Source organism: Rhinatrema bivittatum, chromosome 1 (assembly GCF_901001135.1).
Source record: "Rhinatrema bivittatum chromosome 1, aRhiBiv1.1, whole genome shotgun sequence".
NCBI classification, from domain to species: domain Eukaryota; kingdom Metazoa; phylum Chordata; class Amphibia; order Gymnophiona; family Rhinatrematidae; genus Rhinatrema; species Rhinatrema bivittatum.
Genome location: NC_042615.1, coordinates 247,276,640 through 247,295,055, shown reverse-complemented (window position 1 = coordinate 247,295,055; position 18,416 = coordinate 247,276,640). Strand labels below are relative to the sequence as shown.

Here is an 18,416-nt window from a genome sequence, read left to right as displayed (position 1 = left end):
ATAGAATACTGCAGTTAAATTAATTATCTATGTTCCTAAAAGTTATTATTTGCGTCTTCAGGTTTAGTTGAAGTTCATTGGCCTCCGATCTTGTCTAGATTTAATTTCAAAATTGTTACCCTGATATTTATGTGTGTTCACAGAGGTCATAGAAACAGAAATGTGATGTCAAAAAAAATCATACATCTTATATAGATTACCCATCAACACAAATTCAGCTTTACAATCCCTACTACGCCCTCAGAGATGTCCTGTGTTTATCCTATGCATTTGTGAATTCAGATACTGCTCTAGTCTCCACAACCTCCATGCAGAGGCTGTTCCATAAATCAACTGCCAACTCTGTAAAGAAATATTTCCTTAGATTACTTTTGAGTCTACCTTCTTCAACACTTATTCCATGACTCCTGGTTCCTTCCATTGAAAGTGGCTCAACTCCTGTTCATTGATACTTTGGAGATATTTAAATGCCTCTATCATATTTCCTATCCCACCTTTCCTCTGGGGTATTCATGCTCAGATTATTGTCTGTCCCCATATTCTTTAAAACAAAGAGCATGGACCATTTTAGAAGTCACGTTTTAGACTAATTCCAGTTGGTTTATATCCTTTTGAAGGTGCAGTCTCCAGAATTGTATATAGCATTCCAAATGAGGTTTCACAAATGATGTATATGGGGTAATATCACTTCCCTTTTGCCTCTGACCATTTCTATCTATACGCACCCAAGCCACAGTATTTTGCTTACAGTCCTGTAAAATCCTTATATTCTTCATAATTGATCTTCTAAGAGTCCCATATCCCTTATAGACTTGAAAAGCATGGTGTTTGGTTTGTAGTTACCAAGCCCCAATGCTGTGGAATTTGCATCTGGTTCAAATATGTAATAGTGCCATTATGGCCAAGTGTTGACAACAAATGTATTAACATTAATGCCATAGGAGTGCACAGTCAGCAATTGATCCAAGTATAACTTATCAATACTCATTTCTATAAGGGTCACCTGATTTTTTGTTTGTGCCACATTTGTTAACATTAAGGTGTTCATTTATTTAAAAAAAAATTGTTAATGATTAATAAAGATTTCTGTTTTAATTAATATCAAATCAACAACACTAGTGCACTTTTGTCCATTCCTTTGGAATATTTTTTGGTTGCTTATTGAGCACCTTATATGATTACATAATACATATGACCTGATCTTTTGTATCTATCTATCTATCTATCTATCTATCTATCTATCTATCTATCTATCTATCTCTATTTATTTATTTATCTGCATGCATTCTTTTGAAAATAAAAAGCAGAATGCTCAAATCATGGCCCCATCCCAAACTCAATCCCCTCCCCCTCAGGAAGCCTCTTTGTAGTGTGTACAAAAGAACATGCTAAAACTTGCTTTTTTGTGTACTTTTACAAGCACAATCTTCAAAGGATTTTAAAAGGCCTTTTACGCACATAAAATCATGGTTTATACATGTAAATCATTTAGAAAATTATCCTTCTTTACAATCAGAACCATGAAGGAGAGATCTGTGACCTTTGCAACTATGCAGGTAGTATGAAAACTATCCCCTATATACCAGTTTTGCTGTCTACTGTGCATTAAAATATGTTAATTCACATCAATAGTTATGCATGCATTGGGATTGCCATTAATGTACAAAAAAACCCAAATTTCCACAAAATATAATGTTAGTGTGTTTCATTGCATGTGGCTTTCACCTTTTAGATCCATGCAATCAAGATTTAAAAGCAATCACAATACAGAGACTGTTTTGGTGGCTCTAGCTGATGATTTCTGCCAATGTTTTATGTAGAGACAATGACTCGGTTGTAGTACTTCTGGACTTTATGGTGGACCTTAGGATCATGTTAATTTATTTATGTACAAAAAAATTGTTTTCCACACATTCCTTAGATCATGGTGGATTCCAATAAAACCATAAATAAAATAAAAAATGAATACATCATATAAAAAAAATCAATAAAATCCAATAAAAGAACTATAAAAAATGTAGCACAGTCAGGTCTGCCTAGTCCTTGGCTTCAGCAACCTGTTGCATATGTGGACCCTTGGGCCAAGGAAGGATTGGCTTTACTTGTAGGAAGGAGCCCTGCAGGTTCTCACCATAGACAGTCAGACCTGGACAAATCAGAGACCAATCTGGGCCTTCATCTATACCAGGGGTAGCGAACTCCAGTCCTTAAGTACCAAAAACATGCCATGTTTTCTGGATATCCACACTGAATATGCACGAGATAGGTTTGCATACAATGGAGGCAGTGCATGCAAATCGTTCTCATGCATATTCATTATAGATATCCTGAAAGCCTGGCCTGTTTGTGGCACTCGAGGACTGGAGTTCGCCATCCCTAGCCTATATCAACCCACGTTCCCCTCAGGTTTAGCCTTTAGGTGCCAGGGTGGGCTGGGCTTAGGCTGGAACTCTGCTGATGGCAGCAGAGTAGGTCTGATATCAGCTAGAGTCAGAGGCAGGTAGTGCTCAAGCATTTCTGAGATCCAGGCAATGGCCAGAGGCAGGCGGTGGTTAGATGTATCCGCTCTGGCAATGGTCAAGCCAAAGGGCTGTCTGAGGGAGGAAACAAAGGAAGGATAGGCAAGGCAGGAAGACAAGGACAAGAACAGGCAGGAGCACGTCTGGAGTCAAGCTGATGAAGAACTGAAGACAAGGCTGGTATGAAGAAGCAATATGCACAATAATAACGTAGCTGGACCTGTTGCTGAGACAAGTTGAGACTGGAGCATTGCCCCTTTATAGAGCCTTCATGCTGACATCATCAGTAGGGGCTGTGGGGGATTTCCTGCTGCAGTCCCTTTAAATACAGACAAGAGGCATGGTGCTCCGAGACCGGCAATGTCCTGCTGCGTGCATTTAGTGATGTCTTGCCGCGGTGTGCAAGTGGCGTTCCACCAGCTTCCCAGAACAACTTGGTCAGGCTGGGCCGAGAAGTGAGGACTGAACGTAACAGAATCCCTTACTTCTTTTGATAGCTTGGACATCTCAGCCCTTTTAGAAACTTCTGAGGAAGATATGATGAGCAGAGGAATTTTTATCATTATTTGTCTTATAAATGGAAATAGACTTGGATATGAAGCTTTTTCTAAGTAACAGCCCTATTTTTTTGTACAAGCAATCAAAATGTTTCCTGATCTTTCAAGGCCTAATCAGGCTACTAGAATGAGTTTTCTGGAGCTATGGTCACAGATTATGAATAATGAAGCATTCTTTTTGTGAACTTTCCTTCAGAAAGGGTAATTTTCAAATAGTCCACAAAGGGCTAAAGTCTGTGACTATTTTGAAAATGTGTGGGTTGACCGGTACATGCGTGGACATATGCACAGAAAATTATACTCTTCTTGGAGCAACTGTATATTTCAGGTTGTAATTTACGCATATAGTTTCAAAAATCAAAAGTATGTTCATAAATCCTTTCCCTGCCCTGACTCTGCTCCCTAGAGCACCTCTTGCAAGAGTGGGTAAAAATGCATGCAGAATCAGGTGTTGAATATACTTCTACTCAATCAACCCTCCTAATTGATTTTAAAGCATGATTTGTGTGCATAAACCTGAGTTTTAAATACATAGAGTGCTTTGAATATCAAGTCCTAAGTGTATTACCAATTTTCAGGGTAGTGAAATTGCTTTTTATCATCCTGATCAATTGAAAGCATTTCTTCATGAAAATTTACTTTAGTCCAAAATTATCCTAGCTCTGATTTAGAAATGTTTGTGTCTTGGCAAGGTTGATCCGTTGGGAAATAGGACACTTATGAGTAATACATATACTATGTTGTTCACTTCAATGCATAAGAGATTGTCTCTCTTCCTTATTTTGGACTTGGGATCAGTTAATTGAATATTATTATTCGATGTTGCTCCTTGTTCTTTTTGGCTAAAAGTTTTAATAAATCTCTCCCCCCCCCCCCCGCCAGTAAATTGCCGATAAGATTTGTAGACATAATAAGGTGAATCTATAACAATAGCAAAGACTATAATGAAACAGTTATGACCTCATTTTCATTATATATTTATCCTATAATACTGAGTGCCCTCATCTTGACTTAAAGAACAGGTTAATATTAGAAAAGAAGTGAATGTGCAGATAGCAACATATAAAAGTATTATATCCATCTCTGTCCCTCTCTTTCTAATGGTACTCACAGATTTAAAAAAAATGATCCAATGTCCAGTTACCTAGTAGATCACAGATCAAATAACTCTAATCAGCCCATCTTTAAAATAAGTCACAAAAATCTCTCTCCCTGGTATAGTAGAAGGGTACAATTATGGACTTTTCATTACCGTAAATAAGTAGAAAATATTGATTTCTGGCATCTAGTACTATACAAATGGGAGAACTGGTACGTGAAAGTTAAGACTTCGTTAATTGTATTTATATCTGAAATTGTCCCAATTTCCTTGCTCTCTGTCTTCCTTTCCACCTTATTTTCAACACGTACAAAGACTGGGAGAAATTGTTATTTTATGAACAGGACTGTGCAAACTTCTGAAAGACGTTTATGAAACAATTCAACAAATTCAGTATATTTGTGAAGGTTTCTCAAAGTAGGTCATAAAACCTTTCTATAAGCAAATGGCAATTGAAAGCAAAATTTGAGAAGGAATCATAGAAAATATGAAGCACATCCTCAGCCAATCTGCCATTGATTATCGATTTTCTTTGCATTTTCTTGAGATCTGTGATTGAAAATTTGATTGATTTTCCCAAAGGTTTCTGAGTAATCTACTTTTTCCCTTCTGTGACCCTAGTCTTGCAAGTGTGACCTTTAGGTCACAATTATGATCCATGATTAACCTGTACTTAATTTTTACTTAACTTCTACCCATCTAAAGCAATGTTTTGGCATTGATTCAGTGGTGGAAAGTATAAAAGAGGAATTGTACCTTTAAAGCCTGGGTGAGGTCTTAGAGTGACAAATGCTGATATGAAGGTGAGACAGGCAATGAAACAGAGATCCTTTTGTTTCCCCTTCTTTGACTGGGACAGTTTATGGCCGCTTTTGCTCGCACCCTGGTGCAGAAACTTGCAGAAGCCATACATTTTAGGGATGTGAATCGTGTCCTCGATCGTCTTAACGATCGATTTCGGCTGGGAGGGGGAGGGAATCGTATTGTTGCCGTTTGGGGGGGTAAAATATCGTGAAAAATCGTGAAAAATCAAAAAAACGTAAAATCGCAAAACCAGCACATTAAAACCCCCTAAAACCCACCCCCGACCCTTTAAATTAAATCCCCCACCCTCCCGAACCCCCCCCCCCCAAATGACTTAAATAACCTGCGGGTCCAGCGGTGGTCCGGAACGGCAGCGGTCCGGAACGGGCTCCTGCTACTGAATCTTGTTGTCTTCAGCCGGCGCCATTTTCCAAAATGGCGCCGAAAAATGGTGGCGGCCATAGACGAACACGATTGGACGGCAGGAGGTCCTTCCGGACCCCTGCTGGACTTTTGGCAAGTCTTGTGGGGGTCAGGAGGCCCCCCCCCAAGCTGGCCAAAAGTTCCTGGAGGTCCAGCGGGGGTCAGGGAGCGATTTCCCGCCGCAAATCGTTTTCGTACGGAAAATGGCGCCGGCAGGAGATCGACTGCAGGAGGTCGTTCAGCGAGGCGCCGGAACCCTCGCTGAACGACCTCCTGCAGTCGATCTCCTGCCGGCGCCATTTTCCGTACGAAAACGATTCGCGGCGGGAAATCGCTCCCTGACCCCCGCTGGACCTCCAGGAACTTTTGGCCAGCTTGGGGGGGCCTCCTGACCCCCACAAGACTTGCCAAAAGTCCAGCAGGGGTCCGGAAGGACCTCCTGCCGTCCAATCGTGTTCGTCTATGGCCGCCGCCATTTTTCGGCGCCATTTTGGAAAATGGCGCCGGCTGAAGACAACAAGATTCAGTAGCAGGAGCCCGTTCCGGACCGCTGCCGTTCCGGACCGCCGCTGGACCCGCAGGTTATTTAAGTCATTTGGGGGGGGGGGTTCGGGAGGGTGGGGGATTTAATTTAAAGGGTCGGGGGTGGGTTTTAGGGGTTTTAGTGTGCCGGCTCACGATTCTAACGATTTATAACGATAAATCGTTAGAATCTCTATTGTATTGTGTTTCATAACGGTTTAAGACGATATTAAAATTATCGGACGATAATTTTAATCGTCCTAAAACGATTCACATCCCTAATACATTTATTCATGGAGGGAGTAAATCGTATGCTCTGCTCTTAGGCTTAAGGCTTGTCTTCTTTTGTGAAGAGTTTCTCTAAGAAGTTATGGGAACACCACCAAAGAAAACAGGCTGCCTTCAAAGTTTTGTCATTTATCTTCGCCTCACAACTGAGCAAATGATTGATTTTCTCAGATAAATTGTGCTGGGTTTTTTTTGGTCAGAGATATATTCCCTATGCTCAGCAGTTTGTGGTACTGCTAAAGTGTTTTATTTTACTAGTGGCTGTCTGGAGTTCTTTACTGTGGAAGCCTGAGGAGCTATTTGAATACCCCTGTGTTTTGTTTAATAAAGTTGGCATTATTGGAACCACCAATCCAAAGTGTATACTGAATCCTTTTTCCAGGGCTTGCATTTGTCTAAGATGGAAGGTACCAGTTAATTGTGGCAGGCCTGAAAAGGCAGCCATGTCCAGTAATGGGAAGTCTGTTCAAGTCACAGAGGGAAAAGGGTGACCATGTACAGTAAGGAAGATCACTGAGAGATGCCTCTAGACTCTGGGCCAGTTCACACCCTACTGAAACATTGTTTTGAACCCATAGAGAAATATAAGGATGTGAACCCTTCAGCACCTGAATTCGCTTTCAGTCAGAAGGAGTAGGTGATCCATCTGTTACAAAGTTGACAACAAAAGAAATATGTATTTGTTATAGCATTTCCTTTGGCTTATGTTACATTATTTATATTTCATACTTCCAAGTAGATTACAGTTAGGAACTTCTCTATCCCCTGAGGATTTATAAACTAAGGCCTAGATTCATCATTTTGCGATAAACATCACAAAAATAGCACCTGCGATAAAAAGGGGGCATGGTTAGGGTAATTTTTCAGGTACCACATAGCTATTTTACTACAATGTGTGTTAAATTTATTGCACTTGTGATATTTTCACATTGCAAGGGGAGTGAGAGAGAAAGAGAAAGAGAGAGAGAGAGAGAAAGACTCATAACATAATTAACTATATATACCACTATAAGAGGGGGCACTAGTGAATCAGGGTAAGGTTTGTGGGGTGGGGTGGGTTCTGGGGGCAATTTTACATGCACAGTGATACATATCATATTCTCCAGTAGGGATGTGAATCGTGTGATCGATCGTCTTAACGATTGATTTTGGCTGGGGGGGGAGGGAAATCTGATCGTCATGTTTTTTGTTTTGTTTTTTTAAATCGTAAAAAATCGTAAATCGGGGGAGGGCGGGAAAACCGGCACACCAAAACAATCCTAAAACCCACCCCGACCCTTTAAAACAAATCCCCCACCCTCTCGAACCCCCCCAAAATGTTTTAAATTACCTGGGGTCCTGTGGGGGGGTCCCGGCGTGATCTCCCGCGATCACCCGCTCTCGGGCCACGGCTGCGTTAATAGAAATGGTGCCGGTGGCCCTTTGCCCTTACCATATGACAGGGCAAAGGTAGCACCGGCGCCATTTTGGTCCCCGTCACCCGATGTCACGAGTGCAGGAGATCGCTCCCGGATCCCCGCTGGACCCCCAGGGACTTTTGGCTAGCTTGGGGGGGCCTCCTGACCCCCACAAGACTTGCCAAAAGTCCAGCAGGGATCCGGGAGTGACTTCCTGCACTCGCGCCGTATTGCCAATATTCAAAATGGCGCCGGCGCTACCTTTGCCCTCACTATGTCATACGACCCGTAAATCAACCAGTATGTCATACGACCCCTTGAATTGTAAACAAAGAGACAAAAGAAATTACATACTTCTATAGGAAAGTTAGAAAAAAAGAAGTATTATTGATTAGTTTTACATGTTATTCTATCATTGTTCACCCCTTGTTCAATGTAAATCGGCATGATACGACCAACCGTGAATGCCGGTATAGAAAAGCACTAAATAAATAAATAAATAAATAAATATAATGATAGATGTCTCTTATAATCCAAGTACACTAAAGAGAGGATCCATAACCACTACCAGAGGAAACATTGCTAATAAGAAAAAAGACTGGCATGCAGGAATCATACCTAATAGCAACGGAACCAATGTTAGAATCTTGCACTCAGTCTAAGGCAATGGGAGAAGACGTTGAAATAGAAGAAGATGGAGCTTTATCAGATAAAAAAAGATGATAATTGTGAAGGTAGAAAAAATATAAGAAACATTCTGATATTTAATAATACATTTGCAAAGAAATTTCAAAAGTAAAAGAGTTCCTATTTCTAATACCCTAGGCCTAAGTACTAAAAAGTAAAACTGCTTTCTTTTCTTTTGGGTTTGCCTAACCAAATTCAGGTAGATACAGACTTTGAAGCCCAAAAAGGGGTCCCTGTGATGACGAAAGAACATCTTCAATATCCATTTTCGATCAGACTCCAATAAGGAAGCAATAAGTGTAGCTGGAGAAAGCAAATCCTTCTGAGTGGTCTCCAGAATGTTAGTGAGATCAATCTGAGGTGATTCAATTGCAGAGAGAACCTGAAGCTCCTTTTGATCAGGGGAAACCTTTTTAAATGGTGGAATATAAGATACTCTTGAAAGTAAGGGCAAAGTTTGCTCAGGAATTTTAAGAACATCTATTAGATATTTCTTCCACTTATCTTTGGGAAGAGCTGTAGGATCCTTTGGAAAATTAATAATGTGGAAATTTCTCCCCTGCACTTGATTTTCCAACTGTTCCAATCTGTTAGATAGAAACTGATTTTCTTTAATAATAGATTGTTATACTGCAGAAATATTTCCAATGTCCGTTTTAGGATTTACACAAGAGTTTTTATTCAAGGAGACTCCACTTTCAACCAGTTTCAAACGATTATCTAACAGACCCATAGAGGTGACTACAGGCTTTATTTTTTTTAGCAATATTTTTATTCAAAGTTTGTATTGCCTCCCAAACAGATTCCAATGTAATGGAAGCAGGTCTTACCTAGTCAGTCATCGGTGATCCAATTGTAGCAAACGTTTCTCCTTCCAACTGCCGAGAAGCAGTACTTCTAACATTGTCCACGGGATCCCTACAGGTTTCAGAGGGCACCGGGTCTTGCCCCAATGTACTCCCCACATCAAAACCCGAATGGCCATCCTCTTCAACATCTAGTGATGCCAAACCACAGAACAAATTCATCAATTCTTAATTTCCATGTACCTGATCCAATATCCAGTTGTCATTTTGGACAGCCAGTCTCAAAATCAAGCTAGGCATCATGTCTTCCATGTCTTCACCCCTCCTAGCTATATTCCTGACTGGGTCCACCACTAAAGCAAGTTAGATGCAGCATGTGGGTGGGTTAAGGGAGGGAGAAAGTGAACTATTTCAAGCTTCCCTCTGCATTTCCAAGCTAGTGTACTGAAATAGAGGGGCTGTACCCAGTACTCTGCTTAGTAAGTGTATGTCTTAGTATGTCAAGGAAGGAATACATGCATGGAGATATTCAAGAATTGTTACAGGCTCATTGCTATGTTTCCAGGCTAGATTACCATAAATACCAAAGGCCCAGTTCAAAGTGTACTCCTTACAAAAGTTAATTTACTAAAGATAAGAACTCTAAGCTCATTTTCTCTAAACCTCCCTCTTTGGCTTGAGTATGCAGTCATAGACCTGTGGTAATCTTGACCTGCCCCAGGTTCCCCCACTAACAGGACACTTTTTTTAAAGATGATACCTGGGTAACTATTTAGTTATCTGGATAAAATCAAAGGCTGAAATATTGAAACATAGAAACATGGCGACAGAAAAAGATCTTATGGCATTTCTAGTCTGCACATACACACTACTATTCAGCAGTATAATATCTAGAACTCTTTCAGCGACCCTCTGAGTTTATCCCATGCTTTCTTGAATTTACTGTCCTTATCTCCATCATCTCTATGGGGAGACTGTTCCATGCATCCACTATCCTCTCTGTAAAGAAATATTTCTTAGATTACTCCTGATTCTACCTCCTTTCTCCCTCATCCCATGACCCTTTGTTCTAGAGCCTCCTTTCCACTGAAAGAGGCCTGCCTCCTGTGTAGAAAAACCTTAGGAGTATTTAAATTTCTCTAGCTTATCTCCTCATCCTACTTTTTCTTTAGGGTATACATGTTTAGACCTTTACGCCTGTTCCCATATGCTTTAGAATGAAGAACACTAACCATTTTAGTAGCCACCCTCTGACTGACTCCAACTGATTTATAACCTTTTGAAGATACGGTCCCCAGAACTGTACACAATATTCCAAATGAGGTCTTATAAGGGGCTTACACTGGGGCAACACCTCCTCTATTCCACTCCCTCCAAGGCTCAAATCACATCCTGGGGCAGTATGGAAGGGAAGAGGTTCTGAGAAGCTGCAAAGGAGAGTAGGGGGGAAGTGCAACGATCACACCCTCATGCTAGGGGTTAAGCTCTATTCTCTTTCATACAGGCTTTTAGCTTTATATAGTTTTAATATTTTACTGAAATGTAATTTTTGTATGCTTGCTTTCTGTTATCTGTGCTCAGATTTCTCATCTTATTTCATATGGATAATCAGACTGTACACAACTTTGAAAACATTCAGTATGAACATTCAGCACAAGATGTAATAATGTCCATCTCTCGCTTTGTACTTTTTGGAGAAAGTCCTAGTTCAGTTGTACCTAAATCAGAACCAGTTCATAGCAGCAGCAGCGTTATTTTCAGATATTCCATTTGTTATCCCCATCCAAGAACTTATTAGTGTTCTAATCATTTATAACATGTTCACAGGGTTAAGAAAAATTATATAAAAGCAGCAATGGATGTCAATTATACAAGACAGAGGAAGTACAGTTTAAATTTTAGGGCAATTACATTCTGGCTTCTGGTTGCCTGAAGACAAATTAATTTAAAATGAAAAAAAAAAATGCATGTCAGTGTAATCAAAAACTACAAGTTTGTTTGTATCCTTTGTAATCGTGTCATCTCACTTTTAGACCCCTGAAGAGTTGGAGGATGATTCAGACTTTGAGCAAGAAGATTATGATGTCCGCAGCAGAACAAGCGTTCAGACTGAGGATGACCAGCTCATTGCTGGACAGAGTGCAAGAGTGAGTATGCAACCCCAGACCATATAAACCCTTAATTACAAAGGAAGGGCTTTCTATGTGAATGCTTCCCCAACAAAGTTCAGTTTTCGGAAAATGCCAGTCAGGCAGAGGAAGGAAATTGTGGTAATTGTCTATCTAGGATGTATATGACTCTTCAACTGAAATACTTTGTCCTCACTGCAATTGAAGAGCCAGGCCTTCATAAAATGTAGGGTGGTAGGGGGAGGGTCTTATTACTATATGAAACGTTTCACAGTGTCTCTGCTTTGGATAAATCTTTAATAGAAAGCCAGATGGAATAAAGTATTGAAAAATCTTAGAAGCTGTTTGATTTTATGTTGAAATCTATACTTAAAACCATTAACTTAGGAAACTTGTTAGCAAATACATTCCTACTGTATGTTTCCACAGTTGCTAAGTAGGTATGGGTCAGATCACTATGTAATATTCAGATCCCATTTTTAAAACATAATCCACTCATGCCTCTTTTCCTTTGGGCTTCCAGCTTAGTTGGAACTAACGCTGAGATCTTGACACCAGGGGCCTTCATTCACAACTACCCAGGCATTTTTCCCAAATTATTTAGGTAATTCGTTTCAGTGGCAATCCTTGACCGGGGACTATGCACTAGGGTTCCAGGCCTTCTCAGAGAATGGAAGACCAGAACCAGGAATCAAACCCAAGTTCCTCCATGTGCCAAGAGCCATAGAGCTGGCCTGCTGGCCTCATATCTAGCATTCAATTTAAAAAGGCCCACTGCTAGGTAAATTAGCTAGGCAAAAATACTAAAAAAAGATAAATATTGTGATATATATCTGCTCCTGAAATTTACTCATTATCAGGTTATGTAAAGCAATAGGGGTTGCCAAGGAAGACATTACCCCAAATATATGATTACAGAAGTATGGTTTCTCTGGTAACCTTCTCAAAAGTATCTCTCTCCTCTACTTGAAGCCGATTTAAAAATCTCTTAGCCCTATCCATCCCCACAGTTTATAAAACAACAAAACTAGCTGCAATAATCTACATGGGAAGACAGCTCTCTTAAAGCCATAGCCACTGGTTTTCTGTGATTCCACATTTGCAGCAGGTGCTATAGAGTTTTCTCCCAGTCATAGAATCACAGGACAATACCATCCCATCCCACATTCTCTGTCATCATTCTCACTACTTTCCCCTTGCTCATGTCCTCTCCCAATGCTAATCACTGTGCTTTTTTTGTATTAAGAAGTATAAGCTATTATTTTGCACTCTTTCATCTCATTACCTCACTAGTACAGATTTTAAACTATCACCTAGTTTACGTGAATTAAATGCTTTTACAAGTGGTTATTGTGCATTACTACACTGGCCCCATAGCAAAAGAACAAAAGTATTCAAATTCACAAGAAATTTTCAAAAAGTATTTTATTTTAGTTTTCACAACAATATTTAAAATTTAAAAATTGGAATTTTTGCAAATATATCACAAGAATGCTACATAATTTTGTAATGCTTGCTGCAGAATCTACCCCTGAGATGTTTCTCAAAAATTGAGTCTTGCTTGTACCCTTGCTTTGAGATTCACCGTGGGATTACAAAAAGCCAAACAAATCATTAATTGGTGCAGAATTGTAGATCATATCTACAGATCTTAAATTGTGATATAAGATTTGCCAAGTAATGAACTTATGAAGTTAAGATTAACAATATTTTCTATTTAACAAGATATGTGCTATATCTTGCAGTAAATGATCTCTTAAAGCCATGAAAAAAGTTACTATCATAGTAAAAGTTCCAATGTTCTTACACTGGAACTGAGTAAGTATATTTATACTCTGAGTGCACTTACAGTATTTAAACTCTTGTGTCTTGCATCTGGAATGTTAGCTGTCAATAAAACTTCAGTCTGAAACATTTATGCCCCACTAGGTCCACAGGGAATATAATCATCAATAGTCTTCCTAAATCAGCAAATATATGTGGAAGTTTGTATGTCTTAAAGTTAGAGCAGTATATTATAAACTATGAGGTGGAGGCAAAACAGTTTATAAAATGTCATGTATCTGGTTCCAAAGTACACACGTATGTTTTGCAGGAACTGGAGGAGTGGTAGTGGGCATTGTCAGTTTGTTGTGAGTATGTTGTTTGTTGTTGGGAGGAGGAAGGGGCCATTAGACTGCTTTGAACTGGAATATCATGAGAGAGAAGAGCTCCTCAGATAGCTATGGTCTGCTACTTTTTTTTAATTAATTTGGAAGCTTGGGGAGTTGAGGGGCAGGAATGAGTTATAATCCCAACATTGCCTTATATAGGCAATCAAGTATTGCATTTAAAATCAGTGCATGCATAGTTACACAGTGTATTAAGATTCTTATATTCTATAGCAAACACAGACAAATGGCATTATAATAAAAAAGAAAGAAGATTTTATTAACATGGAAAAGTGGGGAAAATCAGGTTGCAAGATATAAAAGAAAAATCACTAGCCCTTCACGGTATCTCAGTTCAGTTAACTTGCAAAATACTTCAAACTCCCACCTAAAATCTGGCCAGAATAATAATGTAAGTTCTCAGTTAAGTCTCACTTGAGTTCTGTTTTCCTTTTCTTTAGGCAAGCTGCTCCATTTTGTGCTTGATAAAGCTGATGCAGATTCTTGAAATCCTGAGCTCAGTTCAGCTACAGTGTCTTCTTGCTTCAGGAGATTGGAAGCCCTGGTTCTCAAAAAAAAAAATAAAATAAATAAATGCACACATATATATATATATATAAATTCCCTTTCTACTCTATATAAAATCATGACGGCGGTCCGGAACCCCCGCTGAACGACCCTTCAGTCGATCTCCTGCCGGCGCCATTTTCCGTACGGAAAACGATTCGCGGCAGGAGATCGCTCCCGGACCCCCGCTGGACCCCCATGGACTTTTGGCCAGCTTGGGGGGTCCTCCTGACCCCCACAAGACTTGCCAAAAGTCCAGCAGGGGTCCGGAACGACCTCCTGCAGTCGAATCGTGTTGGTCTATGGCCGCCGCCATTTTGAGGCCGCCATTTTGCAAAATGGCGGCCTCAACACAATTCAATTGCAGGAGCCCGTTCCGGACCGCTGCTGGACCCCCAGGTAATTTAAGGCATTTGGGGGGGGTTCGGGAGGGTGGGGGATTTCATTTAAAGGGTCGGGGGTGGGTTTTAGGGGGTTTTAGTGTGCCGGTTTTCCTGCCATTGGTTTAGGGCAAGTAAGTAAGTTCCTGCTCTCCCCCTTCCCCCGATTTACGATTTTTTAACGATAAATCGGGGGAATTGGTATTGTATCGTGGCCCTAACGATTTTTGATGATTTAAAATATATCGGACGATATTTTAAATCGTCAAAAAATGATTCACATCCCTATCAAATACTGCAGGACATACAACTTCAATTGGTCCAAGTTTTAACTTTTCTTCAGACTGGAAAAACTGTTTCACACTGTCTCAGTGGGGTATAGCCCTTTGAGTCCTTGTATTAAAAAGTATCAAAATATTCTCACCCTTGCTTCTTCAGGTCACTCGGGCAACTAGATCTTTGCCACAGTCCTCTGTGATACCAGGGGTATGCCCTTCCCTTCAAACTGGTCAAGCCAAAGTCCAAAATATATTTTATCCAAAAGTCCTTCAATATCAAAATGCAAAAGTGATGCGTAGAAGCCCATCCACAAGGTACTCAACTATTGTCCTTTAAGACCCTGTAGAAAGCCTCAATCTCTTCTCTCCTCCTTATAGATCCTTAGGTGATCCAAAGCTCTGCAAGAAAGTAGAAATCCTGATGGGATCACTTACTGTCCTTTCAACTACCTTCAATCCACTGCTTCCTTGAGATTGTGGAGAAGTTTCTATCTCCAGCCCTTTACCCTCTCTCAGCTCCTCCTTCCCACTGAAGTTCTGGGCATGCTCCTGGGAAATATATACTCCAGATGCCATACCCCCCAAAAGGTGGGGTTATCATACAGAGAAGAATAAAAAATATAAAAACCCCTACTGCAGCTAGAAAATATCCAAATTACAAGGGAAATCTTAGTGATGGCTTCGGACCCCATCACACTCCCCCCCTAGCTGCCAAAAGAATAATAATGAAACCAGGATATTGGTGCCATTATTTGTACTTTTTAATAGGTTAATAATTCAAAAGTTTCAATATAATAACTTTAATCTGGTACAAATTCTTTCATTCATTCAGTACATAAGGTTACTCCCATGAGTTCAAAACCCCGGTTTACCCCCCTCATGCCTTCAATAGAGAAGCTACTCTACATAAAATAAGTACAGGCTTACCACACATTGACATTTTTTTCTTTCTAAAATGTTTAAGTAGGCCTATGGTGGTAGGAACCATCAAAAATAGTAATTTAGTAGCATAGGCCACCATATACAAGTTATCATAATCCCCAACAGGGTGTTAATATTCTGCATTTGATCTTCTATAGGAGATCATTTTTAAATATGGGCAGCACATCAAAAATACTCAAAATTAGAGATTTGCATCATGCCGGCGATCGTTTCTGCTTTCGTTTTCGTAAAACCATGGAAAATTTCGTATCTCCCGCTGTTCGGTATTTTTTTTTCATGGCGAATCGTTTCCGGGTTAGTGCACACAAACTCCCATTAGTGCATGCTAGCTCCCATTAGTTCATGCTAACATAAAACCGTTAGTACGCACTAAACAAAAAAACAATTTTTTCCCCAAAATTTGTGGAAAATGTGATCGTTTATTGGTTTTACCGATACATGATGAATTAGGAAATATCATACGATTTCCTAATTCGTCAAAAAACGAATCACATCCCTACTCAAAATAATTCAAAAACACTAAATTAGTTTAGCATTCAGTTCACAGAAGCGGAAGTAACTATATTCAAGATTACCAACTTGTCACATAAGAGTTTATTTATATTATTTTATTAATTTAGGGGTTTTATAAACCATTGTTCCAAATAAATTCCTAAAGTATCTTTTGTGCTGTACATTTGTCTTGATTAGATGGCAAGCTCTACATAGAAGGGATTTATCTTATGCATTTTTGTAGAGCACTGCATACGTTGATAGTAGTACGATAGACAATAGGTACTCAATATGTCTGTGCCTAGGGTGGGAAACATTTAAGGGTCTGCAGGATGGCTAAGATTTGCAGCCTTCTAGCTTTATTGAATCTCATTCAGCTTGGAATAACCCAAGAAATGGCTCAGCCCATTCCTCCACCGCTGGGAAAGAGTAGGGACTGCCAGACAGTTACACACAGGAGGAGGAAAGGGTTAAAGAGTCACAAAGCCAGTCCATCCACTGCCAGGGAAGGGGGGGAGGGAGTTGGGATGCCCAGAGAAGAGCTAATATGCATTGTGAAATTAAACCAGACTGAGCCACGGCAACGCGCTCCGAGAAATGGCTCAGCCCGTTCCTCTGCTGCTGGGGAAGGGGGGAGGGAGTAGGGACTGCCGGACAGTTACACGCAGGAGGAGGAAAGGGTAAAAGAGTCGTCGAGCCAGTCCGTCCACCACCGGGGAAGGGGGGAGGGAGTTGGGATGGCCAGAGCAGAGCTAATGCGCATTGTGAAATTAAACCAGACTGAGCCATGGCAACGCGTGGCCAGGTACAGCTAATATATATAAATATATATATATATATATATATATATATATATATATATATATATATATATATATATATATATCCTTACTATGTATATATATATATATATATATACATAGTAAGGATGGTAAGTCCCAAATCTTTCAGCTCATTTTCATTTATGGTCCTGGGCTGGGCAATTTCAGGTCCACCCTTGGATCGCCATTTTTTATTTCACTCTTAATTTCATTAAAATAAAATTGAAAACCCCCATCACAAAACTTCACATTTACTACACTAAAGTGTCCCTCCACCAGGGGACCCCCCTCCGCCTCAGAACTCAGCAAAATCCATGGTAGTCTAACATGGGGTTCTGAAGCAACCTCCCACCCTCAGGCTGGCAGTTGTCATTTGTCTAAATGGCGATGGCAGCCCTTTGTCCCTACCATGTGACAGAGGCTACTGGTGCCCCTGTCACATGGTAAGGGTAATGGACAGCTTGTACCATTTTTCAAATGCTTTGCTGAAATCCAAGTAGATCGCATTGAGCACTTTTCCTTGGTCCAATTATCTAGTTACCCAATCAAAAAATCAATAATATTGGTCTTTCCTTCAGCAGAATCTCCATTAATTTTCCCACCACCAAAGTGAGGCTACCTGGCCTGTAATTTTCAGCCTCTTCTCTGTTGCCACCCTTGTAAAGAGGAACCACAACCATACTACTTTAATCTTGTAGCACCACACTTGTTTGCAGGGATCTATTGAACAAGTCTTACAGCGAACCCACCAGCACATATTCGAGCTCCCTCAGTATCCTGGCATGTACCTCCTCCAGTCCCATGCTCTTGTCTTCTTTCAGTTTACTTAGCTTATTCCATACATTCTCTTCTGTAAACGGAGTTTTGTCTACCCCATCTTCATCTACAGTCTTGTCAACCAGCATCAGTCCCATTGCAAGGGAAAAGCTCAGTAACCCACGATCCAGTGGGAACACTGAGAGAAGTGGATCACCTTGCTGGTGGCTGAGAAGAATCAGTAAGTACTGCTTGGGGAAAATTTTAAAACTTAAAAGTATTGGAGAGAACTATACTATTGGGGTATATTATTTAATGTGTTTGTGTGTCTGTATTGACTAGCTAGTCTGAAAGGCAGGCAAAAAACAGAAGTTTATGTGTTTTGTATTAAATAGGTAGTCAGAAAGTCAAGCAAAAAGCAGAAGTTTGTGTGATTTGTATTAAATAGGTAATCAAAAAGGCAGACAAAAAAAAGGACATTTGTGTGTTTTGTATTAAATAGGTAGTCAGAAAGGCAGGAAAAAAAATAAATGTGTGTGTTTTGTATTAAATAGGTAGTCAGAAAGGCAGGCAAAAAACTGAAGTTTGTGTGTTTTATTTCACAACCCTTCCACCCCTCTCCTATCCATCCCTAGCTCATCCTTTAATTTTTAGGCAGGTGACGCTTTCACACTAATAAAAAAAATATAATCATTTAATCAGCCTTTTAACTTAAATTCAAAATTCTCTATACCTTATCCAGAGTTTAATCATTCCCTTGTAAGTCACTACCATATATTTAGTAAATACACTGATAGAT

General features: G+C 40.0%; 1 protein-coding gene across 2 annotated transcripts in view; it reads left to right on the top strand.

Moving 5' to 3' along the window:
* CTNNA2 (catenin alpha 2) overlaps nucleotides 1–18,416 on the top strand; it is a 2,350,558-nt gene that overhangs the window by 2,128,361 nt on the left and 203,781 nt on the right. For both annotated transcript variants that reach the window (XM_029593361.1, XM_029593351.1), the window contains exon 14: nucleotides 11,136–11,249. In XM_029593361.1, the coding sequence (XP_029449221.1) occupies nucleotides 11,136–11,249 (114 nt within the window). The remainder of the gene's footprint in view (nucleotides 1–11,135; nucleotides 11,250–18,416) is intronic.